The sequence below is a fragment of the Zophobas morio genome, unplaced genomic scaffold (genome assembly GCF_036711695.1).
Source record: "Zophobas morio isolate AGI-343-1 ecotype UQ-CSIRO unplaced genomic scaffold, CSIRO_AGI_Zmor_V1 ptg000004l, whole genome shotgun sequence".
Taxonomy (NCBI): Eukaryota; Metazoa; Arthropoda; class Insecta; order Coleoptera; family Tenebrionidae; genus Zophobas; species Zophobas morio.
In genome coordinates, this window is record NW_026972109.1 from 14,230,944 (window position 1) to 14,250,379 (window position 19,436).

Consider the following 19,436-nt stretch of genomic DNA (forward strand, 5'->3'; position numbering starts at 1 on the left):
TAATAAACGTTAGTCATGAGCGTCGGTGCCAAAAATTCTTAAGAATAGGGTGCAGCGCATGATTTTCAAACTCTCCTGTTATGGGTTGTAGTTCTTTTTCTGTAACACCTATTGAAATTATTCTAATTTTATTTTACTGCATAAGAAGTGTGCTTTCAATAATAAATATAAATACCCTACGTGAACACGCACCAATGAATGGTGAGTTATTGAGTCTTCGTGTGCCGACACTATTGATCTGAAAGAGTTACATTTTTTCAGACATTTAGTACTCGTACAATAGAAAATGTAACGGAAGTTTTAAACGAGCCAGGTTAAAACTACCAAAATCAAGAAATTATAGCGAAGTTTCAGATGACTTGCCCAGATAAGGTATAAATATGGTATAAATTGAAAAATGGAAAATTTAAAAATCGAAAAATTAAAGCAACGAGATATCTAGAAACACAATTTAAAAAATCGAAACAATGAAAAATCGGAAAGTTGGAGAATCGAAAACTTGAAACCTCGAGAAATCTAAAAACCGAAAAAAAATCGGAAAATTGAATAATCGAAACATCGAAAAATTTGAAAATATAAAAATCGAAAAATTGAAAAACCGAAAAATTTAAAACGGAGAAGTCGAAAAATCGAAATATCGAGAAATTGACACGTCAAAAAGTGTAATATTACAGTATACAATACAGTGTGCCCGAATTTAGTGCCAAATGATGTCAGATATGTGGAAAAGCAGCGTCGGCCTGGCACATTTAAGGCCCCTGGCAAAAAATATTTTCAGGCCCCCTTTGGAAAGATTTTTTAGAGAAAATGTTTTTATTACAAAATTAAGTTAAATTAATACTTCTGTATTAGTACCAAAAGTGCATTAAGATACAACCGGTGTAGTATTGCTGTGGTATTCTAAATTTTCATGATCATTTAAAGCTTTATACGTATAATAATGCTTTAAGTCCATTTTATAAAACCGTTGTGAAAGGTGATTTAGTTCTGTTTTTCATCAAATAGCAGACAATTGCAACAAAATCTTTTTTCAAGACCAACAGAATACGAAAAAAATTAACAGAAAATAATTTTTTCTCACCAATCAATGTCCCTAAAACATATTACTCTGGGGTCAAATGGTGATTTCTATTTCCAAAATTGGTCGGTTTCCAAATTAATAGATATTTTCGTATTAAAGGTACATTGGGATTTGGCTTTATAATATAAACAAGGTACTTTTTTTTAAATGTCTTCAAGTAATTTTTTTCCGAATTTCAAGTTTTTTCTTTGGACACCGCTTACTATTGTTTATTCCTGAGTAAGCTAAGATAGTATAGTAATCGAGTCCATGGGACGGACCACTTCTATGTTTTCTCAATCCCTAGAATGCGAAAAAGTAATCTCCCGTTTCCGTCTGTGGGTCTGTCTATCTAGCGTCTGTGTCAATTTTTATTAGACACGTAATATCCGAAACTACTCGACAGATTGTTGTCAAATTTTGTATGTATATGAGGAAATCATGTAGATGGTAAATCGCTAACCAGAATTTGGTTAATCATCTCCACCAAAAATTTGATGACGCCATTTCGTAGATTTCTATTTTAAAATTATTTAAATACTTCCCTAAACGTCTATAAAAAAATCAGCACATTATATTAACAGTTTACCATTAGCATATGATATCCCGACCGTGGCTCAGTGAGTAGGTAACCGGTGGTCCCACGTTTGATGCCAAATTTGGCGTCATAACAAATTTTTTATTAATCAAATTAAGAACGAGAGTGAGAATACGCACGTCTTTATTTAATAAGAATTATAATAATAATATTCAGAACATTCTGTTCGACTGTGGCTTAATTAATAATTTTAGTCCCGTTTTGAAGCGACAAACTCATTCAAACCAAATATATTACCACGTGACATTCTTTCGATGTATATTGAAATTAAAGCTTGTTATTACTGCTGAGAGGCCATTTTTCCCGTTGGTTATCTGCTTTAAATATATTTTACATTGTTCATACTTGTATAATTAGCACAATTCTTTGCATTTTGCGCTCTCTTGGCTTAGGGGCTGGAAGGGTGTTATTTACGCCGCTGGTTTTTATTTTATATCAAAATCTAATTTTATGTTTTTTCAAAGATCTGTCGAAATAAACTTCGACCAATTTTTTACTCATGGTGAAAATTTTATTATATAATATTAGTCAGTTTTTTCGATTCCCATCTTCTCTATCTGTAAATTTTTTTAAATAAATATTCATTTATGTTTAGTTTATAGTTTAAAATATTATCTCAAAAAGTTTTCCTTTCAATTTTGGTCTTTGTCAGCATTTATGGGATTATGGAAACCGATAGCGAGGAGGCGGAGAAGACTAATAATATCTCTTGCTAGTAGATAACCGACAATACAACGGAAAAATGCTTTTTCTATAATCGAAATATGTAGAAATCGAATCATCGAAAAATTGAAACATGGGAATATCGATAAATTGACAAACTGAGAAATCACAAAATTTTAACAGTTTCTCAATTTTTCGACACTTCAGTTTTGGGATTTTTCAATGTTTAATTTTTTTCGATTTCTCGATTTTTTACTTTTTCGATTTTTCAGTTCTTCGATTCTATTGTTCAATTTTTAAATTTTAGATTTTTCAGTTTTTGGATGTTTCGATTTCTCGGTTTTTCGATTTTTTGACTTCTCGGTTTTAGGGTTATAGATTTTTCGATTTTTAAAATTTTTGATTTTTCGATTTTTCAATTTTTTAATTTCTCAAGATTTAGATGTTTCAGTTTGCTGGCTTCTCTTTAATTTTCAAATTTTCAATTTTTCAGTTTTAAATTTTTCAGTTTTTAAAATTTCGACTTCGGGCTATTTCCATCACTCAATTTTTCCATTTTTCGACTTCTCAGTTTCTTGATCTTTTGATTTTTCGATTTCTCGATGTTTCAGTTTTTCATTGTTAGATTTTCTCCTTTTCGGCTTTTCGATTATTCAATTTTCCAATTTTCCCATGTTTCGATTTTCCAATTTTTCGTAATTTGTTTTGGAATTTTCCAATTTCTCGATTTTTCAGTTTTTCAGTTTTTTTAATCTTAAATTTTTCTAAATTTTAATTTTTCAATTTTTTAATTTTTATTTTCGATTGTTTGATTTCTCGATTTTTCGATTTTTCAGTTCTTGGATGTTTCTATTGTTCAATTTTTTTTAATTTTTCGACCAGCTAAATCGAAAAAATCTGTTGATGGTCCCGAATTAAGGATTATTATTATTATTATATATGCGGTTTCAAATTGACTTTTTCAAAAAACCCCAAAAAATTACCGTATTTTATTTTGACGATCCTAAAAAAATCCTAAGAAATTTGAAAAATAAAGCCGAAAACAAATTCTGGAATTCGAGATGAAAATTAGCATTCTAAATATTTTGGTAATTTTTGTAGCTGCTCTGGAAAAGCTCAGTTAAAAATACATCTTTCGGCAAAGTTGTATATTGAAAATTGGAAAAATTGCCATATTTTATTTTAGCGACTCACAAAGATTGGTAGGAATGTGGCTAAAAACAACTTTCAAAGTTCAAAATGAATAATATTTTTTTCGCTATAGCCTTTAACTCCCTACTGGGTTAATTTTCTAAATATTTCCTATCAGAGCATATAAAATTAATCAATGAAATGGAAGTGGGGAGGGTGGGCGGGGTTAATTAGATATTCTTCTGTAGAGTTGCAGGAGGGTGGGTGGGCGGGGTCAAGCATAAATTTTTCTGTAGACTGAGACTGGGAACTAATAGAACTAGGCTGTAACCAAAATACAAAAGCGGAAATTGTAACTTTTTTTGTACTATTTACTATAAAATTTACTTATTTCAGAACAAAAAAAATTGAAAGAACCGGTGGGTGGGTGGGGCTAAATTTAACTTTATACTTACAATATTTCGTTTTATCTTAGGAAGTACTGCTCCGCCCACCCACCCTCTATTTTCTTAAAGGGTATGTCATTTGGTCAAAATCAGTCTTCTCTTAGCAAGTACTAACCCCACCCACCCGGCTCCTATTTTATTACATTCTATTTTATTAGTGTCATTTGCCAAAATCAGTCTTATCTTAGCCGGTACTGGTCCTTTCCACCCGTCCTCTATTTTCTTAGAGGGTATGTCATTTGTTAAAATGAGTGTTATCGTAGGGAAGTACTACTTCTTCTTTGTTGATTTTTCAAAAATTCGGCAAATTTTAAAAATCTAAAAAACAAGAAATTGAAAATTCGAAAAATCCAAAAATTAAAAAAGCCGGAAATCGAAACATCAAAAAATCGTACAAATATAATATTTATTATTGAAAGCAAACTGCTCAAGCAGTAGAACAAAATTACAATCATCTCTATACGTGTGATAGAAAAAAAAGTTACATCCCATAATAGGAGAGTTTGAAAATGACGCAACTACAGACTTCAAAGGGGTGCCAGATTATCCTCAATTTTTTTCATCAAAATAAAAAATCATATGGGTCACTTTTTTATTTAAATTTGGCATAATAAATGTGCCAGAAAATGACATATTTAGCAAAAAAGATGTTTTGTGGGCAATAACTTATTTTTTAACACAGTGGGCTTTAAAAATGCGAATTTTGCATATTTTTCAATCTTACTCCATATTTATGCATATTTTTGTAAAATTTTCAAGTTGTACCTTTATTCAACAAATACCAAGACATTTCGGTAGAATTTTTACCTGCAAAAACCAGTAATTAAGACATCCTAAACCGAACTGGAGACATTCCGTTTATTGGTACAATGAACAGGCCGCATCCGGCTTAAAATTATCTTAATTCTCCCTTATTTAACCCTTCAGGTAGCATCCTTTTAAAAATTACTGCTTTTGTCATTTACCCGTTTCATTCTTAATTTTGTCTTATTTTGGTACTGACTCCAACACCCAGAAGCTGACAGATCAACAAGAATATTGTTTCGAATTGTGTGAAACATTCCTCAGTGCCGATATTCCTTTATCAAAACTGAATAACCCTTACTTAGTACCTTAAGAAAAAACTACGTGGACAAAGTATTTCAAAAAACAAACTAAGCTATTCGTCAAATTATAGGCGATAATCTAATTTATTTTGATGTCGATGAAACAACCGATGCATGTGGACGTTATGTAGCAAATTTGTTCATTGGAACCAGCAAAAAATATGGCACTTCATATTCCATTAGTACAAAAGCTTTGGAAAAGACAAATAATAATAGCATTACAAGGTTTATTCATGAAGGTTTAACGAACTTTTTTCCCCGGAACCAGTTCCAGTTGAAAAAATCATTTTAATGTCATCGGATGCTGCTACATACATGTGTAAAGCTTCATGTAACCTAAAAATATGTTTTCTTCGCTTAATCCATATTACATGCTTAACTTATGGTGTAAATAGAGTGGCTAAGGAAATTACAAATTTATTTCCACTGGTAAATGATTAGTCAATAATGGAAAAAGAATTGTTGAATCATCTTTGAGAGTACAATTTTATTAGGTGGAAATAGATCGACATATAATAGAACAATTTTGAAAAACAACAACAACAAATCAACATTTCTTCGATATTTTGATGACGTTTATTGGAGTCCCTTTAACTTTCATGTAGTATCTATCAATAAACACGTAATTATTATTTGATGTAATGATAAACAGTCTTTGTAAAGACTTCTGAGTTATTTTTAATCACTTTTTCCACAAATTGTTTACAATGTATACATAAAATTCACGTTATCATTAAAATATTATTTCTTTAAAAGTTCGCAAATTCATCTAAAGAATATCTTGCAAAAATGCTCTTCCACACAATGTACACTAAATGAAGCTGCGGCGATAGTTTTAGACTTATTATGTGAAAAATCCATCAGTTTGATTTTAAATAGTTCGTGGTTAGTAAGAGGATTAATGAAAATGTTGAACCCTCCTCAATACTAAAATGTTGCTTTAGACCCCGCATATTACAAACAAAATTCATATCAAAATATATAAAAAACTGATTTTCCATTGATCGTAGAACCCTTGTAAAGTAAACAAGATGAATTTGTTTTCGTTATCGATGACCTTAACTTCTTTCTAGTAAACACGAGTTCGTTTAAATGAGTAAATAAATATCAAAGAATGAGAGTTTCGTTTCGTCTTATTAAAAATAAGTACGCATCATATTTACGTGAATTTTTTCTCAGTCGTTTCGCAAATAACACGCTGCAACAAATCTTGGAGTTTACAATGTCAAAAACAGCGATTTATGGTCTGGCACCAAGCTTGCATATAATTTAAACTGAGGCCATTAAACTAATGATATATACATACCTTCCAAATATTCCAGAGTACATTTACAGGCAAATATCCGGAGGTGCACAAATAATACCATTTTCCCGCACATCTCCCTTAGAACGTAAATATTAAATAGAGAAAGCTCTCAATTTTTTATTTCCTTCTGTAAAACCCCATTTTATTTTTTGCGTGTGTTTTTTCTTCCCTCCCTTTATTCCTATTATTGGAAATATTGATCTCGTTTGATACGTTTGTTATCTTGCACCTTTTTCTTTTCCTGCTAGTACGAATGAAATAACTTTCCTTTCACGTTTTTAAGTAGCTTTATTTTAACTTCGTGTTTGTGAATGTTCTGTGTATGTTAAACAGGGTCTTTGTAGGGTAAACAGTTCTGCGGTTGAAATAATAAACCGGAGGGGAAGAAATTTTCATGCGGCATGTGAATATTAGAAGGGTTGTTCGGAAGCAATTGAGGGTGTTATTTGAGATTTTAGGGATAATAGGCCAGGTAAATTCCACATTAGAAATTAGTTTGAACGCAAATCGGCACGTTTTTCAGTTTTTGAAATTTTGTTTCATGTTTTATGCATGTATCCAGTGTTTGATTGGAGACTGTTCCACCTAATGTTAGAAAAATTACAGCAGCAGCTCAGCCGTAATTATATTTAACTATCAAAAGTCTTGGTAGTTAAAACAAGAAAAAAGCGAAAAAAGATGTGGCGTTTAGCCATTATTAAAAAAAATGTTTACCCAACTCGGAGCAAAAGGTAAATTAATTTTCGCAGTGCATTTCCCTCGTTATGTGAAAAACACTTCCAGTAAAAATCCCCTTTAAAACAAACTTCTTCCAGACGCACCGGAAGCGTCGTAATTTAAATGTTTACACAACACCTTTGTTTCCGCCAACAATAAATTTGTACACACCAACGCACAAAATTACCATCCAGTTCTTGCTCCGACCATCCTTTATAAGGCGCTTTATTCCCTTTAAAACAGACCGCGCTTCTGCTAATATTGATATTACCACAAATGATTCTTGAAGCTTCTGGATGGATCATTTACACTCGACTGCCATTACCGCTTCGACTGTGGAAAGATTATTTATCATTAGATTATTCCAGCAGCTACTATAACCTCAAACACCACACGTATGTTTCCCATTTCCCTGCGAACTTGGGAGTTTATCCCAAACGAGATCGACTTGATTAATCGAGCCGAGGAAAGTTGCACGATTTCTTCCATCCAGCAACCATAAATTAAAACGTTGATCGCTGTTTCGGCAACGTGTGAATGAGAACCTCCGCCCTCCACTTTTCGCCCACATAATAGACAATTCGTAAATACACTTTGCCTACTTTCTTAATTCGTGGGTCGTCTCCCACGGGAAAGAAGCAGAAGGAGCGCTTTGAAGAATCCACAGAACACCCAATTTCCATTAGGTATGCGAAAATGTTACGCAATAGCCGGCTCGTTACCGAAAATGTGAAACACATAATTTGGAAGGATCCAATTTGGCGATTAAGTTGCTCCAAGTGCAACAGTGGATTCTTTGGAAATTCCGGCGATTCCGATGTCGCCGGAATGGCTACTGCTCGTATTTAAAATTTAAGCGGAGTAGCCGCAAATGCCGCGATTTGGTGGTCAGAGAACTTGCTTTTAGATACGATTTGTGTTATTGTGGAACAGAATTTTAAGTGGTTTCGGTGAGAAAATTTCGTGTGATTAACTTTTCGTGTTCAAATTTTTGGAGCTGGCGCACTACGAAGCAGCTGTAACGGGTTTAGTGTTAAAGTTGGGTGTTGTAGCCTTTAGATTTAATAGGTTTGTCTTTGCGTAATTCGTCAACAATTCAAAACTAACTTATAATAATACATACATTTGGTGGATGTGGTAAACGACACACACAACTGTATTTAATACGAAATATAGGATCGTATGCCTAATTTCATGTTTCTTGCGTTTCTCAATTTGTCGAATACGAAAAAGGCAGGATTTTTTGATAATGTAGGCAAGCAGTGGTTTTACAACAAACGGGAAAGAAATACAAATACCTACCCAATGTTGTCTTGTCCATAAGGAGGAACGTAACTTAACATTACTTTTTGCAGCAAACTGGTTTTCAATTTGTTAATAAAATTAAAATAATCAAATAATTGCCACAAGATACGCCGTACTTAATACTAATTACAACTGAAGTGATTAATCTAGTTGGGATATAAATTATAAATTAAGCACTGTATTGATTTTCTGCAAGAACGTTGATTAAGGATATCAAATGCTTCTATTAGCTTAATAAATCAGAGTTATGGAATTGCACACGTTTTGAGTCACCAGAACATCAACTTCCGAATATTAATTTTTTTATTGATTTTTGATTCATGATTTTTGGACATTTACAAATCGTAAATTGCGAAAATACTAATTCCCTTTTGGAAAACCATTGTACAGATAATACCCGAAACTATCGGACCGATTACAGTAAGGATATCTTAAAATTGTCGTGAAAATGGTAAATAAAATTGGTTTAATATATCTAACTTTTTCGAAAAATTATAAAATTGGATTTTGAAATTTTATTTTTTATGACAGCTCGTATAAGTTAACCTTAAATATGTGTGGACTGTTAAAGTACATAAAGAATCATGCTATGCGTATGTTTCAAGTGAGTTTTTCTACAACAAAATTTTGCGATGACGCATCAGTACTAACAGTGCATATTGTATTCTAAAAATTTCTGGAAAGTGTATTGAACACTTCTTAATTTGGATCAACAAAATAAGTAAACTGCTTCATTCATTAATTTTCTTGAGTCCCTTGTATTACTAATTCTAAATTAACTGTACGGTCCTCAGAATTTACAAAGTTTTTACAACAAAAATACAAACTACGGCGTTCAGCAGGTACAAAGTATCCCCTTCGTCGCTTATAAAGTACGCCGTTCGTTGTTTATGAATATTGCTAATAAAAATTTAAAAAATTCGGATGTGTTTACTATTCAAGATTTAGGGGTTAAAAGGGATAAATTTTGATTAACTACTTAAACCTCACCCACCCATCACTATCTCAATTATGAGGAATTTTTCATTGCTTGTCAGATGGAGGGGCGGAGGTTAATTGCAAAATTCATATTTGTTTGAATCTTAAAAGTATTAAAGAATCTCGGGTGTCCCCAGTGTGTATGTTAAGAAGATTATAAAAGAATCTCAGGGGCCACAAGTGTCTATTTTAAATTATTGTTATGACACTTACGAACTTTTTATTTAAGCTCCGCCCCTCCGTCTTACGTCGAATAAAAAAATTAATCATAATTTAAATGGGGCGGGTGGGTGGGGCTAATCCTTCTTTTCCTAATATACATAAGGGGTCCCGAGTGTCTTTTTCAGAAGATTATGAAGGAATCCCGGGCCACCAGTGTCTATTTTAAATAATTTTGACCCAATCTCGAGGACCACTTGTGTTAATTTTAAATGATCGTGACACTAATTATGAACTTTTCATTTAAGCTCCGCCCCCGTCTCACGTCGAATAAAAAAATTAATCACAATTTAGATGGGGCGGGTGGGAGGAGCTTATTCTTTGACTTTCTTTTCCCAATATATGTGTATGTACAGAATCTCCGTTCAATAAGACATATAATACTTAAATTATCAAATGATGAATTTGAGGTTGGAATTATGTTTCGAATATCGTGTTGTTGAAGGAACACTATATAGTAAGAAAAACAAACCAATTATTAATTAAACCCCACCCACCCACCCTTTTCTCAATTGTGACAAATTTTTCATTTGTTGTAATATCGAGGGCGGAGCTTAACTGCAAAATTCATCCGCCCCCGTCTCGCTAACTTGTGTCAACTGTAAAAATTGCTATACATATTTCACTTGGCGATTTTGGGAAAACGGTAGCAATTTCCGAAGAAACGAAACCGAAAATGACTTCTGGATATCGAAATGTACAAGAAAATCTTTTCAACTAATTTTCGGAAATAGTAGAAAAATGGTCGAAAATGTCAAAAGTGCCAAAATCAGTCGTCTCTTATCAATACAAGCCCCGCCCACCCACCCTCTATTTTCTTCGAGGCTATGTTATTTGCCAAAATCAGTCTTATCTTAGCAACTACTAGCCCCGCCCACCCCCCTCTTCTCAGTCTAACGACTAATTTTATTTCTGTTTAGTATAAGATCGTTCATTTCATTCAGATCGTATAACGTCAATCACTGAAAAGGAAACAGGGTGGGTGGGCGGGGCTAATTATGTTCGTCTGTTGAGTAGGAGTGGAAACTAATACATAATAGAATTTAGGATGTGAAAAAAGTAAAAAAAAAGCGTTAACTTTTTTGTTATACTATTTGCTATAAAATTTATTTCTTATTTCATGCACCTGATCTGACTTGACCTAACGTGACCTGACCTGCCCTGTCCTGACTTCTCTATTGTCTCAAATAAATAAATTTTAAACATTTCTGTAAATATAAACAACTACAAAGTACGTTCTTGAGACAATTGTATTTCGCGAAACAAAAAATAATAATAATTTCCTTTTTTATCTACAAAATCTTTATAGCGAGAAACTGACGAAACTGTAAAAATTGCCATATTTCAATTAGCGATTTTGGAAAAACGGTAGGAATTTCCGAAGAAACGAAACCGAAAATGACTTCTGGATATCGAAATGTTCAAGAAAATGTCTTCAACTAATTTTCAGAAATAGAAAAATGGTTGAAAATGTCAAAAATGCCAGAATCAGTCTTACCTCTTCAACTAATAACCCAGCCCACCCACCCTCTCTTTTTTTAGAGGGTATGTCACATAAAAATTTTATACTGAAGGATTTTGACGGAGCTTTAAAAATAGATGTACATATTTCAATTGGCGATTTTGGAAAAACGGTAGGAATTTTAGAAGAAAAAAAGCCGAAAATGGCTTCTGGTTGAAAAATGGTCGAAAATGTCAAAAGTACCAAAATCAGTTTTACCTTATCAATACAAGCCCCGCCCACCCTCCCTGTATTTTCTTAGAGGGTATGTCATTTGCCAAAATCGGTGTTATCGTAGCAACTACTAGCCCCGCCCAGCCCTCCTCCCCTCTTCTCATTATAAAGACTAATTTCATTTCTATTTAGTATAAGATCATTCATTTCATTCTTATCGGATAAAATCAATCACTGAAAAGGAGACAGGGTGGGTGGGCGGTACTAGTTATATTGTTCTGTCGAGTGGGAGTGGAAACTAATACATAATTTAATCTAGGATATGAAAAGTAAAAAAAAAAAAACTTAATCGCAGCTTTTATTGATATACTTACTACGAGATATGCTATAAAATTTATTTGTTATTTCATGCTCTAACGTCTCTATTGTCTCAAAAAAATGTTTTTAAACATTTCTGTAAATATATGAAAACTACAAAGTTCATTCTTGAAATAATTGTATTTTGTGAAACAAAAATTAATAATTTCCTTTTTCATCTAGAAAATTTTTATCGAGTTTATTTCGAGGAAACTTTAAAAATTGCTATATTTCAATTAGCGATTTTGGAAAAACGATAGGAATTTCCGATGAAAAGAAGCCGAAAATGACTTCTGGATATCGAAATGTACAAGAAAATATCTTCAACTAATTTTCGAAAATAGTCGAAAAATGATCAAAAATAACAAAAATGCCAAAATCAATCTTAACTTATCAAATACTAGCCCCGCCCCCCACCCTCTATTTTTTTAGAGGGTATGTCATATAACAATTTTATACCGAGGGATTTTGACGGAGCTTTAAAAATTTCTGTATTTCAATTGGCGATTTTGGAAAAACGGTCGGAATTTTAGAAGAAGAAAACCTGAAAATGACTTCTGGTTGAAAAATGGTCGAAAATGTCAAAAATCAGTCTTATATTACTAACTACTAGCCCCGCCCACCCACCCCTCTTCTCATTCTAACGACTAACTTTATTTCTGTTCAGTATAAGATCATTCATTTCATTCAGATGGGATAAAATCAATCATTGAAAAGGAGACAGGGTGTGTGGGCGGGGCTAATTACATATGTTCTTTTGTGCAATGGGAGTGGAAACTAATCCAGAATAGAATCTAGGATGTGAAAAAAGTAAAAAAAAGCGTTACTTAATCGTAACATTTTTTTGATATACTATTTGCTATAAAATTCATTTATTTCATGCACCTGATCTGACTTGACCCAACGTGACCTGACCTGTCCTGACTTCTCTATTGTCTCAAACAAAACTGTAAAAATTCCTATATTTCAATTAGCGATTTTGGAAAAACGGTAGGAATTTCTAAAGAAACGAAGCCGAAAATGACTTCTGGATATTGAAATCTACAAGAAATTGTCTTCAACAAATTTTCGACAATAGTTGAAAAATGATCAAAAATGTCAAAAATCCGTCTTGTCTTAACTTATCAAATACTAGCCCCGCCCACCCACTCTATTTCTTTAGAGGTTATGTCGTACAAAACTTTTATACCGAGGGATTTTGACGGAGCTTTAAAAATAGCTGTATTTCAATTGGCGATTTTGGAAAAACGGCAGAAATTTTCGACGAAAAGTCGAAAATGACTTCTGATTGAAAAATGGTCGAAAATGTCAAAAGTGCCAAATTCAGTCTTATCTTATAAAATGCTAAGATTTTTGAAAAAAAAAATCAAAAGTGTACGATTTAACTTTGAAATTGAAAAACTAAATGCTCTGAAATCTTACAAACGTTTTAACATATTGTCTTTGCCATTTTTATTGAAACACCACGTGTTGATTTTGCTTAAAATTTAGCAGTTGGTAACAGCTTTCGGTTGATTGACAACGGCTTTTAGTTAGAAAATTCTCTGAATATGAACGTTGCCAAATTTACGATTAACAAGTGGTGTTTCAATAGAAATGGCAAAGACTATAACCAGAAATATGCTTGCACATGCAACTTTGCAACATTGGTAAATATAATCAATCTGATTGACGTTACTAAGATGCAATTTGAACAATAAGGCAAGTGGAAGTTAATTTACAAATATAAAATAAAATACATATACAATTTAACAATAGATTCCGAGATTTCTGTGTAATAAAAATTGACACAGACGACAGACAGACAGATAGACGGAAGTAGGACCTACTTTTTCGTACTCTAGGTGTCATAGAACGTCATCATATTACATACAATATTACCTTAGCCTACGAGAACTAAGTTTGTTTTGTAAATTGTTTAATATCCTCTGTAATAACTAAAAATTAAGTCAAAGAATAGAATATAATTAAACAGTGTTAAAAAAACAACCAAAATAAAATGGAATTAATTTTGATGACTGCTAAATGCCTGATTCTTTTAATGGAGTAATTTGTAAATTTAAATTTACATATGGAACAGGATGTGAAAACACCTTTCGGAGACGTTTGGCACATGGCAGCTATGGTCTACTAGACGCCCCCTTTAACCGAGGCGCCAGCCGAGTTAATAAATCATCTGAGAATTTCGCGAACAAGACACACACTCACACACAATCTTACGAGAAACTGCATTTTAACAATAAAATACAGTAGAACTGATTTATACCGCAAGGAATACGTAAACAGCACAATTAACGACATCAGAAAAAACTACTTTAAGAAACGACTTTCTGTATTTTTCGTATACAATAACTCACGTTGGGACTTTCTCTACCTGTCGTTAACAACCGTAATAAATATTTTTTACTTTCCGTAAAACAAGTTTGTACCAAATCTGCATCGCCGTCACTGGCTTTGTTTGTATACAATTCCAACAAGAAACATCGAAAGTGAACGAGCAGTTTTTATCCTCACTGTACCGTTCGATCCGTTTTCACGTCGACCAGACGTATTGTTTGTCGACCATTTAACATGATCCCGCCGATAGATCACAGATTTGTTGCCACTGTCAACAAAAATCACGAAGACCAGTCGACTGGAAACTGTCCAAATACCAAAATTTTTTAAAATTTACACCGTCTTCTCTCGGCTTTGTTTTCTTCCACGTAACATCTGTTATTCATGAGGTATAAATTTATAGCTTGTACTGTTTATATTAAACCATGATGAAGTGCAGCGACAAGAAATACATTTTTGTTTAAATTCCGACAAGCAATTAAAATTTATGACCATTGTTTGCAGGATGTTCTTACTGAGAAGGTGGCACGCCGAAGGGCCCCCTTCGACCGGAGCTTGCACGAAGACCCTTCGGTCGCCGTCACCAGTGAAGCCTCTTCGGCGACGGCCACTCTGCGGCCGCCCACCACCGTCCTCCACGACGTCTTCATCAGCGTCAAAACCACCAAGAGCTACCACCGTCAAAGACTGCCCATCATTTTGAAGACGTGGTTCCAGCTGGCAAAAGCTCAGGTATGCTTAGTAGACGTTTCGAAATTAAAATTACTATTATTATTATTAGACTACAAGATGACAGCTGAAAAGAATGTTTTTTAATTAAGCAACGTCACGGCTTGTTGTAAAAAAATCCGTCTTAGGTGGAACACCCTATACACATAAAGGATTAATTTGGGTGACCACATTCAAACCTTTTGATTGCGGGATAATCCTCTGTCCACTGATCAACTCAACCACCCAACAATAAACCAACCTCTTGTGAAATCCGAGCCTCGTCCTAGACGTTCCGGCTGGAAATTTGTGTGTCCTGGCAGTTTCCAACTATAAAAATAATGTTTCGATCAGTCGTTTTTATCGAATCACAGCTTCCCATTTCCGCGACCGGAAACACCCTCAAATTGACTTTATGCAAGGTAGACTCCCTAAATGATCCGGCCGCCGTATGCTGGACGCGTGTCTGCCCCGTGGGAACGTTTCGGTCCTCACTGAATTATCAAAGGGCGCTTATTAGGACCCATCGACCGGAACGCGTTACGTACGCCCTATTATCCACAAAACAAAAACCCCAATCGCACTCCCACGGGTGCCGTTTCGGCAGTGGCGTATCGCAAATCGCGCTGGGGTTGTTCACCGTATGACTTGCCATTTTCATGTTTTCTCGACGTTTCTTGGCCTCTTAAAGTACGAAATAAGTGGTCTCCCGATTCCGTCTGTCTGTCTGTCTGTCTGTATGTCTGTCTGTTGTCAGTATCAGTTTTTATTAAACACATTATCTCCCAAACTACTGGATCGATTGTTGTCAAATCTTGTAAGTATATGTAGATGAATTTTTGGAAAATTTACAATAACTATTTTTTTTTAATTATAGAAAATAAGATACTTCTGCACTTATGATGTATGAATCCCTGTTAAGTTTCACCCTAAAGGTCCAGATTTTTGGAAAAAAAAATCAGAATTGTATAACAACATTTTGCAACTTTGAAACTGCAAAACCGAATGTTTTGAAATCTTGTAAACGTTTTAAGGTTATTGTAATCGTGGTAAATCGTTATTCAAAAATGTATTGTTTTGCTCTTTCCAAAAAATTGATGACGTCATTTCAAAATTTTGTCTAATAAATCCTCTCTGAAATATGCAAAGTATTACGACTGTATACTTGTGGTTTGTCAATGCACTCATAATTTTTAGAATGGCGTATACAGGGTGACTCAAAAATAATTTATGACAGGTGATTTATTGTATGGATTAGATTAAATCAAGAACGACTCGCTCCATTTTGCCGAAAATTTGGGAATACAGTACTGTTATTATTAGTATTAACGCTACATCTATCCAAATTAATGTACTACTTGTCCTTCTGTTAATTTTTTGATAACATAATTTTTTGTTTTCCCTTTATCTTCGATGTTACAATTTTTTGATATAAAAATGTTTCGTGTTTTCATTTTCTTTCATTTTTCAATTTTTCCATTTTTCGCTGTTTCAGGTCCATAGTTTTTCGTTCTTTCAACTTTAATTTTTTTAATTCAATTTCTCGACTTCCAAATTTTTCAATTTTTGTAATTTTTCGATATTGCAATTTTACGTTTTTCAAATTTTCAGTTTCTCAGTTTTAAATTTTTCGATTTTGAAGTTTCATTTTCCCGATTTTTAAATTTCAATTTTTCAAGCTGAATTTTATTTTTCGTTTTCCGATTTGATATCACAGTTTTTCGTATTTTCGTTTTCTTTATTTTTCAGTATTTCTTTCAATTTTACAATGTTTCGTTTATTCACTTTTTCTAATTTTCAATTTTTGATTTTTCTATTCTTCGATTTATCATTTTAAAATTTTTTCAGTTTTGCAACTTTTGGATTTTCATTCGTAGGATTTTTGGATTTTTAAGTTTCTCAGTTTTTAAACTTTCGATTTTTGAATTTTTCGTTTCTTCAGTTTTTCAAGTTCTTGACTTCATTTTAAACTTCTTTCATTTTTGGTTTTTCAATTTTGTTTTTCTTTTTATATTAACCGTTAATAAACATTACAAGCATTAAAAAACCATTTACAACAGCAAAAACCAAAATCGGAAAAAATTGAAAAATCGAAAAACTAAAAAAATTAAATATTGCGAAATCGAAAAAGTAGAAAATCGAAAAATTGCAAATCGAAGAATTGAAGAAACGAAAAATCGAAACATTGAAAAACTAAAAAATCTAGAAACTTAAAAATTGGAAAAAATTAATTCATCGAAAAATGGGAAAGAATAAAAAACGAATTGAATTCAAAAACTGGAAAATGCAAAAAATGTAAAACCGAAAGATTAAAGATTCGTCAAAATTATAAAGTCGAAAAATTGTAACATCGAAAGATCGAATAATGGAAAAATTAAAAATTGAGAAATTGAACAATTAAAAATAAAAAAATTGAAACATCGAATAATTGAAAAAGTTTTAAAATGAAATAATTTCAAGATGCAAAAATTCTCAAATCGTAAAACTGAAAAAATTGAAAAATTTAAATACTATAATTTTTATTAAAATAATAAATATTTTTTACCATGAAAACTAGAAACATTGTACAGCAAAGACTGAAGAAACAAATTGAAAAATAGAAAAAGTAAAAAATCGGAAAAAATTTAAAAATCAACAAATTGAAAACAGGAAAAATTGCAAAATCAAAAAATTAAAATATTGAAAAACTAAAAATGGAGAATGAAAAATCGAAAAAAATTAATGGATCGAAAACTTGGAAAGAAGAAAAAAGGAATCGAATCGAAAAATTGGAAAACCAAATACTGTGAAACCGAAAAATTATAGAAGTCGAAAAACTGTATCATCTAATACCGAAAAAGTGTAAAATTAGATATCGGAAAATTAGAAAAATTGCAAATCAAAAATTGTAGAAACCAAAAATTGAAAAATCTTAAATTTAAAAAATGAGAAATTAAAAAATGTAAATGTTGAAAATAAAAATTTTTGCAATTTTTCGAAAAACACAACGAAATATTGAAGAAATAAAATATTGAAAAATCAAAAAATTGAAAACTCGTGAAATGAATCGCCAAATATAAAAATTGAAACATCCAAATTTGAAAATCGAAAAAATAAAAATTGAAAAATTGCAAAATTGCAAATTGAAAACTTGGAAAAAAAATTTAAATTGAAAAAGCAAAAAGGTATACAATCGGAACATTGAAAAATCGAAAATTTGTAAAAATAAAAAAAATAAAAAACCGAAACGAAAAATTGAAGACGTGAAAAATTTGAAAATCGTAAAATTGAAAACTCCTGAAATTGCAAATCGAAATATAGCAAAATCAAAAAATGGAAACTCGAAAAGTTGCATTTTGTAAAATTGAACAAACCAAAAAAATGGAAAATTGCTAATCGGAAAAATTGTAGAAACGAAAAATTGAAAAAACTAGAATTAGAAAAACAAAAAGTTATAATCGGTACATTGAAAAATAGAAACGAATCATGGCAAATCGAAAATTTCATGAAAAAAAGAATTACAGTCAAAAATTTAAAAATTCAATATTAAAGAAACAAAAAAATTAAAAATTGAAAAAAAAAACAAATCAAAAAATTGAAGGAACTAAAAATTGTAAAAGCAAAAAATCATTAAATCAAAACATTGAAAAATCGAATAATTGAAAAAATAAAGAAAAAACCGACACGAAAAATTTCAAATCGAAAAATTGAAAACTCGAGAAACTCAAATCGAAAAATTGAAAAATTCAGAAGTTGGAAAATTGAAAAAATGGAAAATTTAAATTTGAATAGCCCGAAAATTGCAAATCGAAAAACTAAACGAATAAAAAAATGAAAAATTGAAAAATTGCTGATCTGAAAAATTGAAGAAACGAAAAACTGAAAAAATTAGAATTAGAAAAACAAAAAAATTATAAACTTGGAATATTGAAAAATCGAAAATTTGTAAAAACGAAGAAAATAATAAACCGAAACGAATCTTGGCAAATCGAAAGTTTGATTAAAATGAAATTCACACAGTCGAAAAATTAAAAAATGAAAAATTGAAGAAACAAAAAAAATGAAAAATTGAAAACTCGCAAATTAAAAAATTGAAGAAACGAAAAATTGGACAATTCAAAACTTGGAAAATTGAAAAACTAAATGAACAGAAAAATGAAAAATTGAAAAATTGCTGATCGGAAAAACTGAAAAAATTAGAATTAGAAATGCAAAAAATTATAAAATCAGAATAGAAAACAGAAACGAATCGTGGCAAATCGAAAGTTTGATGAAAAGGAAAATTACAGTCGAAAAATGAAAAAATGAAAAATTGATAAAACAAAAAAAAATGAAAAATTGAAAACTCGCAAATTAAAAAATTGAAGAAACAAAAAAAAATTGGAAAAACAAAAAATTATAAGATTAATACATTGAAAAATCGAATAATTGAAAAAAATGAAGAAAAAACCGAAACGAAAATTGAAAAATTGAAACTTCAGAAATCGAAAAATTGCAAATCGAAAAACCAAAGAATAAAAAAAAATGAACTGAAAAAATGCAGTCAAAAAAACTGCGAGAGATATTTACGCCACCGGTTTTTACTTTATAGAGGCTATCAGAAAACAAAAATCGCAGAATTTTTCAAAGAAGTGGGATTTGTTGGGCTCTAGTTCAGGGGCGGGGGAAGTTTTGTTGAAATAACCTTTGACCAATTTTTTTAATGGGAAATGTAAGGCCTGCTAAAAAAGTATGACGCTGGTTGTGGGTAGTGTCGCGTCTCGGTCTCCCAGTAGAATGAAATGGACTTAATTTTCAACTAATTTTTGACAGGTTTGTTTTTTACTTTGAAAATATATGCGATAAAATCGA

At 31.8% G+C, this 19,436-nt stretch overlaps 1 protein-coding gene across 1 annotated transcript in view; it reads left to right on the forward strand.

Moving 5' to 3' along the window:
* The window catches only part of LOC135142214 (fringe glycosyltransferase), a 137,543-nt gene that overhangs the window by 1,338 nt on the left and 116,769 nt on the right, over positions 1-19,436 (forward strand). Inside the window, exon 2 of the mRNA XM_064073888.1 lies at positions 14,403-14,630. Coding sequence (XP_063929958.1) covers positions 14,403-14,630 — 228 coding nt within the window. The remainder of the gene's footprint in view (positions 1-14,402; positions 14,631-19,436) is intronic.